Source organism: Budorcas taxicolor, chromosome 22 (assembly GCF_023091745.1).
Source record: "Budorcas taxicolor isolate Tak-1 chromosome 22, Takin1.1, whole genome shotgun sequence".
NCBI classification, from domain to species: domain Eukaryota; kingdom Metazoa; phylum Chordata; class Mammalia; order Artiodactyla; family Bovidae; genus Budorcas; species Budorcas taxicolor.
The window spans coordinates 22813377-22831049 of NC_068931.1; the positions used below are offsets into that span (position 1 = coordinate 22813377).

The 17673-nt window shown below is 43.4% G+C and overlaps 1 protein-coding gene across 5 annotated transcripts in view; it reads right to left on the reverse strand.

Annotated features, from left to right (window-relative positions):
- The window catches only part of DTNA (dystrobrevin alpha), a 311634-nt gene that overhangs the window by 27620 nt on the left and 266341 nt on the right, over positions 1-17673 (reverse strand). For 4 of the 5 annotated variants that reach the window (XM_052660451.1, XM_052660448.1, XM_052660450.1 and 1 more), the window contains 3 exons: positions 17125-17212; positions 14237-14334; positions 8546-8659 (listed from right to left, as the gene is read on the reverse strand). In XM_052660451.1, the coding sequence (XP_052516411.1) occupies positions 8546-8659; positions 14237-14334; positions 17125-17212 (300 nt within the window). The remainder of the gene's footprint in view (positions 1-8545; positions 8660-14236; positions 14335-17124; positions 17213-17673) is intronic. The other variant, XM_052660449.1, reaches the window with a different exon arrangement.

Here is a 17673-nt window from a genome sequence, read left to right on the forward strand (position 1 = left end):
AGTACATGGGTCCTTAAGAGTCACACATGACTTAGCGACTATCGCTCACTCCTGCATTGCAAGCAGATTCTTTACCTTTTGAGATACCAGAGCAGCCAGGTGTATTTTTTATTTGTTAAAAGTCACAGTAAAACAAAATTAAAATCCTACTGGATATTTACCCTCATCTATCCTGAATTAACCATTTAATAAAATATTTTCTGAATGCTTATTATGTCATGGGCTCTGTGCTGTGCCACTGGGTCCTCAGATAACAAACAAAACCCAAACAGCCACTGAAAAAGGCCAAACCCACAGATCCTCCAAGGCCAAGGACCCTCGTAAATCTCACAGAAAATACTGATTACTTCAGTGTCTGGAAATCAGATTCAGAAAAGTAATTTTTTCATTTTTAAGAATTGTTCAATTCTTAGTATGCAATGTGGTACCTTTCAGAGGAGAACTTTTCCTTGTACATAGTTTTATAGTCGATCTAAATTTTCTGGTTTGGGTTTGGCTGCTTAGAGTGAAGTCAGAAAAAAGGAGTTCCTACACAACTGTTGTAATAATCTACAAGATTTGTGTTTGCTTAACTTTGTTTTGCAAAACTTCTATCAGCTGTCAACAAGAATGAAAACCAGGAAGGACACAAATACTAATGATTCACATTTCTGAAGTATATATTTCCAAATCTATTTCAATCTCTTATTTCATGACTGTTAGTGAAAAAATGATATATACAATTTATTCCTTGCCCCAAGGGCTTCTAATTCTGAAATACTGGAAATTGTATTTTTAAAAATGTACGGATGCCTTAACCATACCTGTGTTAATGTATGAATGGACATGTCTAGCCTCAATGACACAGGCATAATATTAAGTGGAGCTTATAGCAGGGACTCAGAAATGAGAAACGGACAACATAAAACTGTCACACTGGGTTAGGTCAGTGACTCATCCCATTGAAAGATATTTTGTGGGAGGACAGGTGATGGATATAAATGAGACATTTCTAATTTGCTTTCATATAGGCTTTCTCTATAATGATTTATGAATTTGAAATTTATAAACATGTCACTTTTTAAATATTTTGTATTTTTGGCTTTTATTGCTACTTAAAGTTTATTTTGAGAGCAATCCTTCTGTTGATTTTGTTCATAATTGCCCCTTTTCTGAATCTTGAGGATCAGGAACACCATAATTTTATAGACCTTAATGGTATCCTGTTTTAGTCTTTTGTCTTGCTGGTCTGTAGAATTCTAATTCTGAAAAAGTCTTGCCCAACTCAACAGTATTCTTCAGCGACAACTCCATTAGCTGTTTTTTCCTTTGACCTTGTCGGCATGTTCCAGCTACATCCTCGGTAGGGCTAGGCAGAAGGTAGATAATGCTTCTGATTTATTTCCAGTTCTCTTCTAGATGCCGTTTTGTAATTTTTGGCCTTTTGAGAGCTAAAGGCCAAAAGCACTTTGACAGGAAGGTTAAAGCAAACTCTTCAAATTATAGATAAGAAATATTAAAAGAAGCATCTAAAAACCATCAGAAAAAATTAACTTAGAGTAATGTATAATTAATCAACATTGAAATAGCCTTATTTGTATTTATCTTAAGTAGTACTCTTTCAAAACATGACATGTACGCTTTCGTGCATTGGGTTGAAATGAAGAAAAAAATTTTTATTTAATAATGTCTTCTCTGTAAGTGTTTACACCAATGGTTACCAAATGTGGGTTTGATAACAGAAGTGAGGTGCAGCCTCCAGTGTTCCAAGGAAAACTGAGAAGACCTGGACTAAATAATGATTTTATTTTCTTAGAGCTAAGTAGATTTATCTCTAAAAGAATGCTTTTTATCCTGATATTCTGTCAGATTATTTTTAATTTTGTGTGTGTTAAAACCTACTTTCTTTAGGAGAGTGTTGGGATAATAGGCAAAAATTTTAATATGAACTGTATATTGCTTAGTTGCTCAGTTGTATCCGACTCTTTGGACTGTATGACCCCATGGAATGTAGCCCACCAGGCACCTCTCCAGGCAAGAATACTGGAGTGGGTTGCCATACTCTCTTCCAGGGGATCTTCCTAACCCAGAGACTGAACCCAGGTCTCCCACATGGCAGGTGGATTCTTTACCATCTGAGCCACCAGGGAAGGCTGAACTACAGCCTTATCTAATAATAGATAATCATAATAAATATCAATATTAACTTTTCTGAGTTTGATGATGATACCATAGTTATAGAAGAAAATGTCTTTCTTTCTTCCTAGAAAATATATAATCAGTATTTAGGGGTAAAGCGTTTTGATGTTTACAGTTTACTCTCAAATGGCTCATCAAAAGTGTGTGTGTAGTTTACATACGTAAACATATATAGGGAGATAGAGAAGAGTGTGACAAAGTGTTTGCAATCTCTAGGTGAAGCATAGAAGGGAACCTTAACGTGATATTCTTAACACTCTTCTGTAGGTGTAAATTGTTTTTCAAAATAAAAAGTTAAAAAATACACTGCATTCATGAAACATGCTAACAGGTGATGGTAGTTCAAAGATGTCATGATAGGGACTTTCCTGGTGGTCCAGTGATTAAGAATCTGGCAGCCAATGCAAGGGACACGACTTTGATCCCTGGTCCAGGAAGATCCCGCCTGCCATGGAGCAACTAAGCCTTGCACCACAACTACTGGGCCTACGCTCTAGAGCCTGTGGTCTGCCACAAGGGAAACCACTGCAACGAGAAGCCCGTGCACCACAACCAAGGGTAGCCCTTGCTTGCTGCAAACATAGAAGCTTGTGTGCTGCAACCAGTACAGCCCAAACAAAGCTGTTACACGGTGAAACACAAAGTTCTTAACTCTGTGTTGTTTCCCCCCACCAAAATAAATAAATAAATAAATAAATAAATAAATAAAATTAAGCTGGTCTAATGAAATTCAAGTCTGGAAACCATAGACCTGCATCAGAGATTATAATTCCACAAAAAAGTCTCTTTATAGTAATAAGTGTTCTCAAAGAATAATCTCATATACCTTAAAAAGAATGCAACTTTGGGGTATATAATATGCTTGTTTTTTTAGACAAGAGATAAATATGAACATTTATAATTGTTTTTATTCCTGTTTGTAGTGTGAAGTTGCTTCACAGTTTAATAGTTTCTTCTTTATAGAAGATGGTATTATCTTTGCAAATACAATTATTTAGCTGTCTCTTAATGGTTTTGCAGTGGGAAGGCTCACTAGATCACCTTGCAAACTTTCCCTCAGATTTCCCCATCCAATATGGGAAGGAAAGACCTGGGGAACCACATGGAATGCTGCAGGCCTTTCTCAGCTTCATCTGTGTCTCTTGATTGCCTGTATTCTAAAAATTAATATTAGGGTAAGACCTTTGACTCATGTGAATCTGACTTGCCAAGCTAATCCACTGTGTTAACTCAATATGTAACTCTTATCCTCCAGTGGCTTCCTGTTGTGGGATTGATAGCAATTTCCTCAAGATGGTCTGCAAGGCCACACAGCATCACAGTCTACTCCCATCGACATCTACAGCTCCAGCTCTACCATGCACCTGTTTGCTCACTGCATTCTAGGTCAACAAAGCTTTCAGTTCTAAAAAAGATACCAGATTTGCTCTTGCTATTTGGCAGTTTGTACATATAGCATCTGCTAAGTCGCTTCAGTCGTGTCCGACTCTGTGTGATCCCACAGATGGCAGCCCACCAGGCTCCCCCATCCCTGGGATTCTCCAGGCAAGAACACTGGAGTGGGTTGCCATTTCCTTCTCCAAAGCACGAAAGTGAAAAGTGAAAGTGAAGGTGCTCAGTCATGTCCGACTCTTTGCAACCCCATGGACTGTAGCCTACCAGGCTCCTCCACCCATGGGATTTTTCCAGGCAAGAGTACTGGAGTGGGGTGCCATTGCATCTATTTACCAGTAAACCCTTTCATCAGCTATTTCCAGCTCCCTCCATAATTCCCATCCCTGTGTATTTATCTTTCATGCTTCAACTCAAACAATCCTTCTTCATGGTAACTTCTGACTGATGTAGCAGCTTTGATAATTATGTCTTTTTTTTTAAAAGGAAGATTCCTTATAGAACTTATCACAGTTAATAATCACACTGTTATTTGTGTAACTATTTGATTTATGTCATTTTCCTACTTGACCACAAATTCTATGAGACCAGGAACAATATCTTTTTCAACTCAGTTCTGGGCACACAGCATTTTAGAAATATTTGTTAAATTGAACTAACTGAATAATCAAATGATAGCAGTGTATATTGTCCAGAGGCTGAGAATCAAGTAAGTACTTATTATTAATAGTCTAGGCAGGAGATAATTAAGACCCAAGGAAAGGAGAGGCTTCCCAGGTGACACTAGTGGTAAAGAACCCCCCTGCCAATGCAGGAGACTTAAGAGATGGGGGTTCGATCCCTGGGTCAGGAAGATTCCCTGGAGGAGGGCATGGCAACCCACTCCAGTATTCTTGCCAGAAGAATCCCATGGACAGAGGAGCCTAATGGGCTACAATCCATAGGATCACAAAGAGTCGGACACGACTGAGAATGCACGTATGCAAGGAAAGGAGAGAGAATCTACCTGTGATGCTCACTGTGCAGGATTTTGGGCAAGTTATTTCACTTCTGTGAACCTCAGTTTCTTTATAGAAAGACTATAGTAGTAAGGGGCTTCCCTGGTGGCTCAGATGTTAAGGAATCTGCCTGCAATGTGGGAGACCCAGGTTTGATCCTTGGGTCAGGAAGACCCCCTGGAGGAGGAAATGGCAACCCACTCCAGTATTCTTGCCTGGTGAATCCCATGGACAGAGGAGGCTGGGGGGCTACAGTCTGTGGGGTCTCAAAGAGTCAGACATGACTGAGGGACTAACCCTTTCCTTTCCCTATAATAGTAATGGCCATTCCCCCAGGTCTTTTACAGCAAATGTGTATGAAAGTGTGACAGTGTTAGGTACAGCTTAGTGCATAGGAAGTGTCTATGAAATGCCTGTCCTATAATGCTACTCAGTTGCCAGATCTGGGTTGTAAACTTGGCTTTCAGCTTTGTCATGTCGCATAAGGGAAATGCGATCATTTAGAAAGGTTGTGGTGCCCTTAAGATAAAAATAAACTATGTGTTCATGAAAAGCAAAGCACTGATCTTGCTGCCCTCATTTCCCTGGTAAAGAAATTTCTCCTGATGGCTTCTCAATAAGAGGCCCAGAAAAGCTATAATAGATGGAGGAGACCTCTGTCAAAACTACAAAAAGGAGCTCCTTTGGCAGCTTCACACGGTCACCCCTCAGTGTGAACTCAAGGCCAAAGTAATAATTAGCAAGAGGTCACTGTTTTGGAACTCTTGAAAAGTATGAAATGACTAAATGATGAAACATCCAGAGCAGGGTTTCTGGGTATTTGTGAAACTTCCAAATTGTTAACATGCTTAGCACAGTATAAGTGGTTCATCAATATCCAGAGAAATATCCTTCAAGGGAGGGTACTTATTCCAGGCAGAAGAAATGTGGAGAATATGGAATGCCTGCTAAGTTGCTCAGGTTGAGTCCGACTCTTTTGTGGCCCCTTGCACTGTAGCCTGCCAAGCTCCTCTGTCCATGGGATTTCCCAGGCAGGGATACTGGGGTGGGTTGCCCTTTCCTCCTCCAGGGAATTTCTGGACCCAGGGATCGAACCCAGATCTTCTGTGTCTTCTGCATTGGCAGGCAGATTCTTTACTGCTGAGCCACCTGGGAAGCCCAGCACGCAAATCTGCATGCACGTATGCATACCAAGTCGCTTCAGTTGTGTCCAACTCTTTGTGACCCTGTGAACTGTAGCTCACCAGGCTCCTCTGTCCATGGGATTCTCCAGGCAAGAATACTGTGCCCTCCTCCACAGAATCTTCCCGACCCAGGGCTTGAACTTGCATCTCCTACATTGACTGGTGGTTTTTTTCTTTTTTTTAACCACCTGGGAAAGCTGGAGAATATGGAGGCAGGCAAGCAAATCAGATCAGATGTAGGTGTTTCAGGTCTCAAGCCGGATGTGTGGGCCACCCTCTGATGGTGATGGCCAAAACTCTAGAAGTTCCCCACAGAGCCAGACTCCTTAGTTTGGCTTTAAACCCAGCTAGGGTCATAAGAGGGGTTCCCAGGTGGTGCTAGTGGTAAAGAATACGCCTGCCAATGGAGGAGATGTAAGAGACATAAATTTGATCCCTGGGTTGGTACAATCCTGTGGAGGAGGGCATGGCAACCCACTCCAGTATTCTTGCCTGGCCAATGCCCATGGACAGAGGAGCCTGGCAGGCTATGGTCCATAGGGATGCAAAGAGTCAGACATGACTGAAACGACTTAGTATGCACGCACATACTAGACTCAACTTTCTTTACTTGTGAGTCTGAAGGGCCGACATAATCCTATTTGGGAAAATATGCTACTTTCAAGCAGTGATTTACTTTCATAAGCCCTTGAGGAGGAGGAGGATGTAAAACATTCTTTTCCTTTTCATTCTCATCCCTTCTGGGTGATGGTGTAGCAGAATATGCAAGAACTGCTAAAACATCTCTCTAAAGGTAGGACCAGAAATCACATATATTAAAAAGGAAGGCTTTATATTTCTTCCATTAAATTATCTTGTTCTTCTAAAGTATGATGTGATCTCTGCATATCCAGAAGCCTCTGCAAGCTGCAAGCTCTACACATCTCCTTTCCATAACTCAGGCCTTTGGTGGGTCTCCCCCTCCAGTCAAATGTATGAGACTGGGGAGACTGGATCCCACCTGAGAGGCAGGGCCTGCTCCCTGGCCAGGTGTGCTGAGTGCTCAGATGTGAATATGTCCATAGAGCTAGGTTAGAGTGGAGCCCCTAGAAAGATCCATATAATCAACTGGGACTTGGTAAAACACAAATACAGCCATACAGAATGTGCTAAATTTAGTCTCCTTGTAAGGAGGAAGTTAACATGTTAGTCGTTCAGTTGGGTCTGACTCTGTGTGGCTCCATGGACTGTAGCCCACCAGGCTCCTCTATCCATAAGTTTCCCATGCAAGAATATTGGAGTGGGTTGCCATTTCCTTCTCCAGGGGTTTTTCCCGACCCAGGGATTGAACCCAGGTCTCTTATATTGTAGGCAGATTCTTTACCGTCTGAGCCATCAGACAAAGCAAGTGGCGCTCTAATGCTGACAAGGGGTGCTCTAATTTCTGAGCAGATGCATCTGTTCTTATTATAAAAAGTTAATAAGAGTTAGTTGCCTTGGAGTTAGATATACTTGAAAGATACTTGGCATCCAAACTGAAAGATGGAAAGAATGTTATACTTCCTGACTATGACTGCCTTGTGAAATATGACATTTCCACTAGGGAGTATCTTTGGGTTATGTTTGCATCGTTTTCCATTCAGACAGGTTTGGGTCAGTGCCATATTCAAGGCACGTTGGTAAGTCTGAAGCAGAGCCCCTGGTCTGACTCCTTTTGCACGTGCTCACAGTCCTGTTCCATGCCCTGCTGCTCTCTACAGTCTGAGGCTGAGAAGTACCCTGAAATTCAGGGGTGCAACCAAATGACCTTCTTCGGTCCTTTCCAAGAATATTTCATGATGACCGACTAGGTAACATTAGGCCTTTAAATTCATTTGCAGAACAAGAAGGTGTGAGGATCTGTATAGAAAAATCTTAGGGACCAAGAGTTGGAGAGAATTTATGGGTCACAGATAAATTTTTTAATTTAAAAAGTGATGATTATTTAGTTCTTTACATGTTTGTTTTGTTGATCACTTTTATCATAAATATATTGTTGATAGTGCAAATAACTAACAACAGTTGAGTTCAAATTTTTTTCCAGTAAGACAGACATAGAGAACAAACTAGCAGTTACCAGAGGGGAGAGAAAAGTGGGGGATGGGAGATACAGGGCTAGGCATTAAGAGGTACAAACTATTATGTATAAAATAACCAGCAAGGATATATTGTACAACATGGGGAATATAGCCAATAGTTTATAAAAACCATAAATGGAAGTATGGGGTTTTCCTGGTGACTCAGGTGGTAAAGAATCCACCTGCAATGCAGGAGACCCAGGTTTGATCCCTGGGTTGGGAAGATCCCCTGCAGAAGGGAATGGCTATCCACTTGAGTATTCCTGCCTGGAGAATTCCATGAACAAAGGAGCCTGGAGGGCTACAATCCATGGGGTCACAGAGTCTGATGTGACTGAGCAACTAAGCACACACAGAACAACTTCCATAATATCATACTTACATAATAACTGACATCAACTATACTGTAATTAAAAAACAGAATGCACTATAAAAAATTTTTTTCTAGTGAAACATTTGGTTTCGGATCTGAAGAACACCGTGTCCTTTTCTCTGTGTCAAAGAAAAAAGTAAAATGTAAATAGCTTCTTTTCCCAGACCCCCAAATCTCAGCAATTAGATGTGTGCTATAAAAATAAAAGCAAACAGACACCGGCAGCTACGGAGGTTGACGACCATTTTCCGGTGGACACTGTCAGATGGTATGGACGATCTCAAACATGGCCCTTCCTGAGATGCCCTGGGCTCCCTTTCTTACCTGAGGAGCCGCAGCTCTGCCAGCAGAGTGGGGTTCTGCTGCGCCTTCTCCGGCGTGGGCTGAGAAGCTTGTTCATGCTCTAGCCTCAGCCTCTGGATCTCCTGTAGGATTTCTCTTGGGAGAGAGGAGAAAGGAGAGAAACCCGGTCAGTTAACTTCCAGGACGTCTAGGATCTAACATGTGAGCTGATCAGGGTCACCAGAGCAAAGAAAGAAGGGGTTGTCCTATGTGTTGGAGCAAAACCTATCCTCATGAACTGACGGTGTTTATGAGGTGTTGGCTGTAGCTAAGTTGTGTTAGGGGACTGTTGACTGAAACTGTCTGCATCGGTCAGGCACGGTGATAACAGTTGTGTCTGATGATAACTGCTTGCTTGAGCTGTCTCACAACAGAGGTTCAAATAAGGAACATGCTGTGCTGCTGCCGCCAAAAACTAACTGGGAGAATCTGGGAGGGACCGAAGGAGGGAGGAGATGACCAACCTCCCAGAATCCTTTGCACCAGTATCCATCTTGGCCGAGAGTTGTGCTTACCACCAGGAAGGACCCTGAGTGTTAGTCGCTCAGTCATGTCCGATTCTTTGCGACTCCCTGGACTGTAGCCCCCCCAGGCTCCTCTGTCCATGGAATTCTCCAGGCAAGAATATTGGAGTGGGTGGCCATACCCTTCTCCAAGGAAGGACCCTGAGTCAGACCAGATATGGGCCAAGCAAGATGACTGGGCAGAGACAACCTGGAAACTGACCCCGATTACCATAAAACCTGAGACCGTGAATCAGGAGGCAGAGCAGTCCTCCTGTGTTCCTGTGCGCTGCTCGTCCCCTGGGGCATCCTTCCCAACGAAGTCTTTTGCTTTGTCAGCACGTGTGTCTCCTTGGACAATGCATTTCCCAGTGTTAGACAAGAGCCCACTCTCAGGCCCTGCAAGGGGTCCCTCTCCCTGCAACAGTTGAGTGCTGTGGATGAGGGATACTGCCTTCATCTCCAGTACATCCTAGGAGCCAGGGAGGTCTGCTTGTGTCACTGGAACCTTCAAGCTGACTGTTCTCCCCAGGACCTAATCTCTCTAGTCAGTAATATAATGCTGCATTAAAGTCTTCAGCTTTGCAAAGCGCACTGCTAAAGAGATGAAAATGAATCTTCCTCTTATTTATGATCTCAGTCTGACACCTTAAACTACCTGCAGATACCAAGTAAGAGATGCTTGGAAGGAAAATAAGGATAAATGGCATTCATTTTATGAAACTAAATAACCTCATTCTCACACCAGGAGTGAAATTCTTCTCACTGAATTTATCTGGAAAGCCCCCAGTTAGGCAAAATTCTTTCTCTTTTCTTAACATTTTCAACTGTAACAATGGATCTCAATGAGGGTAGCCTTAAGAAGGAAAGTGCTTTTAAAAGGATTCACTGTAATTGAGTCAGTGACCCAAGAGTGCTACTGGTGTGACCTCGGCCAGGGGTGAGACGTGTCTGTCTATTATTAATGTTGGGGTCTGGTCTGCCTTGCGTTGGGGTGAACGTTAGGCCAGCCATAAAGGATAGGTGACCGACACAAAGCGAATTATCCCTAAGTGAGTTAGACGCTATTAGGCAAGGTTACAATTCATGGATTCTTGGGGGAGGGGTCAGCCTCCTATCCAGTAAAATGCAGAAGAGCCAGTAAGACAGAACAAAGCACCGAGAATGAGCATGGAAGGTGAACTTGGCAAGCAAGGGGGCTGGGTGACTTTCCATCTGAAAGGCTGATTTACAATATCCTGCGCCACAAACACGCCAGCATCAAGAAGCTAATTACGAGTGAGTCACTGTCCCTCTCATGGATATGGACCATAATTCAGTGGTTTTCAACTCTTTTTTTGCTCCCCCTTGGTGTTTCAAGGTGGAAATTTTTCTTTAAAAGGAAACTTCCATGGAAACCCAGCATATCAGACAGTTAAGAAGAAACTTCTCTGGTTAAAGAAGGGGAACGCCTTGCACCACTGGCTCTTCTTCCTTCCTTTTTGTGCGTACAGTTGCTTCAGTTGTGTCTGACTCTGTGTTATCCTATGGACTGCAGCCTGCCAGGCTCCACTGTCCCTGGGATTCTCCAGGCGAGAAGACTGGAGTGGCAGCCATGCCCTCCTCCAAGGGATCTTTCCGACCCAGGGATCAAACTGGCATCTCTTTCAACTCCTGCACTGGCACATGGGTTCTTTACCACTAGCACCACCTGGGATGCCCCTTCTTCCTCTTCATGCACCCCTACAGGGCCCTCGGGGTCCCAGAGAGCTCAGCCTGAACATCAGTGAACTGAGATTTCCACGTTCCTCAGGGCTAACATCCTGACATTCTGTGACTTCCACTTGTTCTCCTTGTTGATTCTGAGGACAGAACCATGACAGAACCATTTTGCCCCAAAGAAGGAAAATAGGGAAGCAGCTCTAGCAGAAAAGAGCATAATGATAAGCTAGGCAAGGAGCACGAAGTGCTTAGACTACACCTGGGAACTGTGTTGTCTTCTTGTATGTGTGTGTGTGCTCAGGCCTAAGTAGTCATTGTCTTCTTTAGTCTTATTTAATCCTCCTAACAGTTCTATTAGGAACTGTTCTATATACAGGGACTGCTATTACCTGTTTCATGAATAAGGGAATCAAAGCATAGACTAGTTACAACTCTTGTCCAAGTTTAATATCTAGGTGGTAGTGGTCATTTGAGCTCAGGTTGGTGTGCCCCAAACCTCATATATATCAGACTCCTTTAGTCTCCATTACTTGGTCTGACAGGTGTAGCCTAGGCAGGCTGTGACTTGCTGCTGCTGCTGCTGCTAAGTCGCTTCAGTCATGTCTGACTCTGTGCGACCCCATAGACGGCAGCCCACCAGGCTCCCCCGTCCCTGGGATTCTCCAGGCAAGAACACTGGAGTGGGTTGCCATTTCCTTCTCCAGTGCATGAAAGTGAAAAGTGAAAGTGAAGTCGCTCAGCCGTGTCCGACTCTTTGTGACCCCATGGACTGCAGCCCACCAGGCTCCTCCGTCCATGGGATTTTCCAGGCAAGAGTGCTGGAGTGGGTGCCACTGCCTTCTCCGAGGCTGTGACTGAGACAATGTAATTTGAAGAGTCTTGCTACTCCTAATACTAACTCCAACTGGCTCCTCTAAGTATGCGGTAAGGAAGCATTATTTTCTAAAGATCACTGCTGAAACATCCATGAACTACCTAGGGTAGTCACAAAGTCAAGCATGCAATTCTATAGTCCCTTGAAGCCCAGAGATCTGATTACTGGGTTAACTGTCACTCTGGAGACCATGGGATCCCTGGGTGATTTCCATGGTACAGGAACTGTGACCTGGATAAGCTTCTGGGACACGGTTCTGGTGTCATCCGTGGGGTTGAGCCTGCTGGCTTAGAGAGATGAGTTTGGGATGGACTAGATGCTCTTTAGGCATGGGGTGGGGAAGGAACCCAGGGACAGCACGAAGGTCTCTTCCTGCCATCTTTTCTCATTCCCATTCCTCTATTCTCTCTCTGGTCCTTCAGAAAGTGCCATCCCCAAATGCCCTAGAACTAAACAGAAGGAGTGGTAGCATGGTACACCCAGCACATCCATGGGGCCTCTTGCTGATTCTGGAATCCCACGTGGAGGTACATATTTCTGGGTTATTTCCTTAAAGGAACTCCCGATTTTCCCCTCGAGTCTCTTCCCAGGTGGCTCTCATGGTAAAGAACCCACCTGCCAATGCAGAAGAGACATGGGTTTGTCCCTGGGTCGGGAAGATCCCCTGGAGGAGGAAATGGCAACCTGCTCCAGTACTCTTGCTTGGAGAATCCCATGGACAGAGGAGCCTACAGTCCATAGGGCTGCAGAGTCAGACAGGACTGAAGCAACTTAGCACACACGGATGACATCCCCATGCTGAGTGGAAGCAGAGAACTGGAAGGGAGAATAAATGCTTTGGAAAGGTAGAAGAGTAGGTCAAAATTGCTACCAAGATTAGCTATTTGTGTGCTTGTAAATTTTCACTTTAGTCTTTTTTTCTAAGAATATGAAAATGTCCTGAATTTTTACCATCCTTTTAACTGTTTTCTGTAGAACTTCAAAGAATAGCTTGACCATTTATCCCAAGATTTTCAGGTCAGACTCTACAGGCATGTAACAATGATCACAACTCTCTCCTTTACCAGTTTGATCTCAGAAGCCACCTCAGTGTTAAAAGATGAGATTAAACATTAAGACATTTTGGTGCTGCTCTGAGAAATACAGAAGGTACAAGTTGTTTTTGTGTGAGGCTTACTCAGCCCTGAGTTTAAGATCTGACTCAGCAATTTATTACTTTCTTACTCAGTATTTATTTGCTGAGCTTCTACAGTGTTTCAGTGTACCAGGCATGGTTCTGGAACCCAGGGGCCATTTGTCATGGACTCAGTTTGCAAAGAAATTCCGTATCTGTCAGACGAGACAGAGAATAAGAAGGAAACAGACACTTGAATGCATTTTTTTTCAGAGAGAGATAGGCATGCATGTGTGTGCACGTGTGTGCATGCACACACACACACACACACACACACACACACACACAGGGATGTAATAGAGAGTGGTTCCTGGAGTAGGAGGTATTAGAGACGTGACCTTAAAGGAGATGCCATTTGAGCTGAGACCTGAGCGGTGAGGAAGAGCAATCTCTGCAGAGACCCTGAGGAAGAGCTCTGTAAGCTAGGAGAACAGCCAGTACTTGAAAGGCTGTAAAGAAAGAAAGAAGCAGGAGTGTAATGAGTGAGGTGGGCAGTGGCTGGAAAGGGAGGCAGGAATCAGGTCAGGTTGGACCTGAAGACTGCGGTCAGAGGGGTGGGTTTTATTCACAGTGTAACGGAAAAATCACCAGAGGTTTTGAACAAGAAATAACATGATATGATTTATATATTATAAAGTGACAGGTTGCACTGAGTGGGAATGGTGGAGATGAAGCGCCTGGTTTTGGGGAACTCTCACGGAGCAGACAGTGAGTCAATCTGTGTTAATAAAGAGGAAAACCTCCTGATGGATGGGGCATGGAAATGTTGGGCTTGAATGAGTGGGTGATGGTGGTGTCCCCAGATGCCCCTAAAGGCAGGGCCCTCCCTGGCGAGACTTCTACTTGTCTCTGGGTGATTAAGATACTTAGTCTTCAGCACCCAGGGGGGCCCTTCTGCCTTAGGCAGCTCCTTAACAAAAATAAGTATCTCAGAAAAAGGGAAATGATACTATCTAGGGACATTACATTAATTGTATTGACATCTCAGAGTATATATATATTTTTTTTTGGTTTTTTCCCTCATGAAGTTTCTGATGATCTAAAATTTAAAGATTAGTTTTTCAGAAGCAGCTTCACTGACTCTAGATAACTTCCCTTATATTTATATGCCTGAAGTGAAGTGAAGTGAAGTCACTCAGTCGTGTCCAACTCTTTATGACCCATGGACTGTAGCCCACCAAGCTCCTCCGTCCATGGGATTCTCCAGGCAAGAATACTGGAGTGGGTTGCCATTTCCTTCTCCAGGGGATCTTCCCGACCCAGGGATCGAACCGAGGTCTCCCACATTGCAGGCAGACGCTTTAACCTCTGCACCACCAGGGAAGCCAGGGTGAAAAAAACCTGGACAGTTAAAAGCATGACTATAGGTTACTAATGAGCATGCACTCTGATCATAAAAGCCAGTCTGTCTAAAGTCTTACCTGTTCTTGTTCTCTAGTTCTGCAATCAGCTGCCTTTGTTGCTTATTTGCATCAATGGTGAAGGAGATGTCAGGGGCACTCCTCTGCTGAGTTGGCTGCTGAAAAATACGTGGTTTACACTATTTAGTATCTGGCAGGGGAATCTATGTGTGTTTGAAAAGACAGGAGTCGTGAGATATGCACACGAAAGAGACAACCATTTTTATCAAAACAAAAAAAGCAAAACACATAAAATTAAACGGCCGTTCCTCTCCTAAAGACCAGCTTTTGGGGAGGTCTGGAGCACATTTATGGGATGGAAAGCATAAAAGAATTCTTTTGCAGGCAAATACACAAAACGTGGGAAAAACTGGTTCCAAATTTCTGATATTGGGGAGCGAGTTCATTCTTGCCATGCTGTTCCCAGTACAGCTATTTTTTTCAGTAAAGGGCTTTCCTGGTGGCTCAGATGGTAAAGAATCCATCTGCAATGCTGGAGACCTGAGTTCAATCCTTGGGTCTGGAAGATCCCCTGGAGAAGGGAATGGCTACCTACTTCAGTAAATGAATCACTGCTGAGGTATATTTCTCTAGAATTACTGTTCAACCACTGTAATATATAATTAAAAAATGTATAGTTTTAAAGTGAAAGTGAAAGTTGCTCAGTCGTGTCCTACTCTTAGTGACCCTGTGGACTATACAGTCCATGGAATTCTCCAGCCCAAGGATACTGGAGGGGGTAGCCTATCCCTTCTCTAGCAGATCTTCCCCACCCAGGAATCAAACCAAGGTCTCCTGCATTGCAGGAAGATTCTTTACCAACTGAGCTATCAGGGAAGGCTATAGTTTTAAAGTCAGAGTTATTATGACTTTTCTTCTCTTCTTCTTTTGGTCAAAATACTTCCAGCATTTCTTCACTCATATATGCAATTTTATGGTGATGGGTTGCAACCAGCTTTAACAACAACTGATGTATATGCAGTCACCACTTTCTCCCTTCTTCTATAATCACATATATTGATATAGAAGAATATGATTATATAAGAATTATATACATGGGTATATATGATTAGATATCATATATATGATTTTATAACAATAGATATGTATATATAGCTCATATACTGTATTTAACTGTGCTGTGCTTTGTCGTTCAATCGTGTCCGACTCTTTGTGACCCCATGGCTGTAGCTCACCAGGTTCCTCTGTTCATGTGGATTCTCCAGGCAAGAATACTGGAGTGGGTTGTCATGTCCTCCTTCAGGGGATCTTCCCAACCCAGGGATCGAACCCAGGTCTCCTGCACTGCAGGCGGATTCTTGACCATCTGAACCACCAGAGAAGCCCAAGAATACTCGAGGGGGTAGCCTATCCCTTCTCCAGGGGATCTTCCTGACCAAAAATCGAATCAGGGTCTCCTGCATTGCAGGCAAATTCTTAGCCAGCTGAGCTACCAGGGATGCTGTGTGTATATGCGTATGTGTATTTAGTGAAGAGATTATTTGATATCATTTTATAGAAAAAGGGTCAGGACTTCCCTTGTGGTGCAGTGGTTAGGAATTCACCTGCCAATGCAGAGAACACAGATTCGATTCCCGTTTGGGAAGATTCCACATGCTAGAGGGCAACAAAGCCCAGGAACCACAACTACTGAAGCCCGCACGCCCTACAGCCCAGGCTCCACCCACAAAAAAGAAGCCATGCAGTGAGAAGCCTGCACACTGCAACTAGAGGAAGCCTGTCTGGAACAGTGATGAAGACCCAGCACAATCAGTCAATAAAAACAGGGTCAGATTATGTAGATTTCCCTGTGCTTTCTTTGCTCTACAATACATTATAAAAATTCCCCCCAATTTTTAAAGCAAATTAAAGAAAATCACAACTAATCTTTCTAAAACAGAATGTCAAGCTTTAAGAAAATAGAACCCATTGTCTAAGCCCAAAGACATGGAGGAACCCTGCCTGAATTTTAATTTCAGAAAACTAACTGTAGGGAAAGGTTTAAACTTGGTGAAGCTCTGGCTTTCATAAAGTTTTTCTATCACTTTTTAATTTAGCATTTCTTTTAACAAAGATACAATTTGTATTGCTATTGAAGAATTGTGAGGTCCTATATTTTATATTTGAAATGGTCTTCTATAGCTAAGTCTGGCCTTTGGCACCTTTGACATGTGATGAAGGTTTTTTTTTTAAATTTTATAACATCATTTTCTCTTTCTTGTACATATTTTGTATATATTTTGTGTTCTGTGCTCAGTTGCTTGCTGCTGCTGCTGCTAAGTTGCTTCAGTCGTGTCCGACTCTGTGCAAACCTATGGACAGCAGCCCACCAGGCTCCTCTGTCCATGGAATTCTCTAGGCAAGAATACCGGCGTGGGTTGCCATTTCCTTCTCAGTTGCTTAGTTGTGGTCAACTCTTTGCGACCCTGTGGACTGCAGTCCACTAAGTTCCTCTGTCCATGGAATTTCCCAGGCAAGAATACTGGAGTGAGGTGCCATTTCCTGCTCCTGGAGATCTTCCCAACCCAGGGATTGAAACCCATGTCTTCTATGTCTCCTGCACTGGCGGGTGGGTTTTTATATCACGGCACCACTTGCATACTGATAAAAACAGAAATTTATCTTAGCCAGTTGTGGATTTGAATCATTGCTTGCTCTTTTTATTTATTGATTAGACATTATCCAGAGAAATCAGGAGTTGGGCTGATTCAGCACTGTTGTAACAGAATCCCTCAAGCTCTGATTCACGCTAGACCAGAATGATAGCTGAAAAGTGAAAAATCAAAGCAGCAGAAGACAGATTGTTTTTAGATCTTGCAGATGGCTCAATAGCACCCACTTGGCTCTGCTGTTGTGGCACCAGCAACAGGACCACAGTCAACGTGACATCTCTCACGCAGACTACTTACAGACGAAGTGGACTCTGCCGCCAGTCTGGCCGCATATCTGGCGATCAGCCGGTGCTCTTCATCAAGCCGGTTGGAGCTCTCAAGCATACTGTTGAGGACAGAGCAAGAGGGAACCTGTTAGGCAACTGAGAAAGACAGACATGTTCATACTACCACCCAGGGAAGGGGGAGGGGTTTGCTATTTCAATTTTTCAGTGCTAAAAATTTGAAAGCCAAAACAAAGTCCTGTTAGATGATTAATATCAGACTCAGATTCCTGAAAAAGTGAAAGTGTTAGTCACTCAGTCATGTCCGACTCTTTGCAACCCCATGGACTGTAGCCTGCCAGGCTCCTCTGTCCATGGGATTGTCCAGGCAAGAATACTGGAGTGGGTTGCCATGTCCTGCTCCAGGGGATCTTCCCAACCCAGGGACTGAACCTGTGTCTCTTATGTCTCCTGCATTGCAGGCAAATTCTTTATCATCTGAACCACCAGGAAGCCCTGACATGATCTAATATGTGGCCAGGAAGGTCAATCTTGACTTACTAAGAAAGCTCCAAGGAGCAGT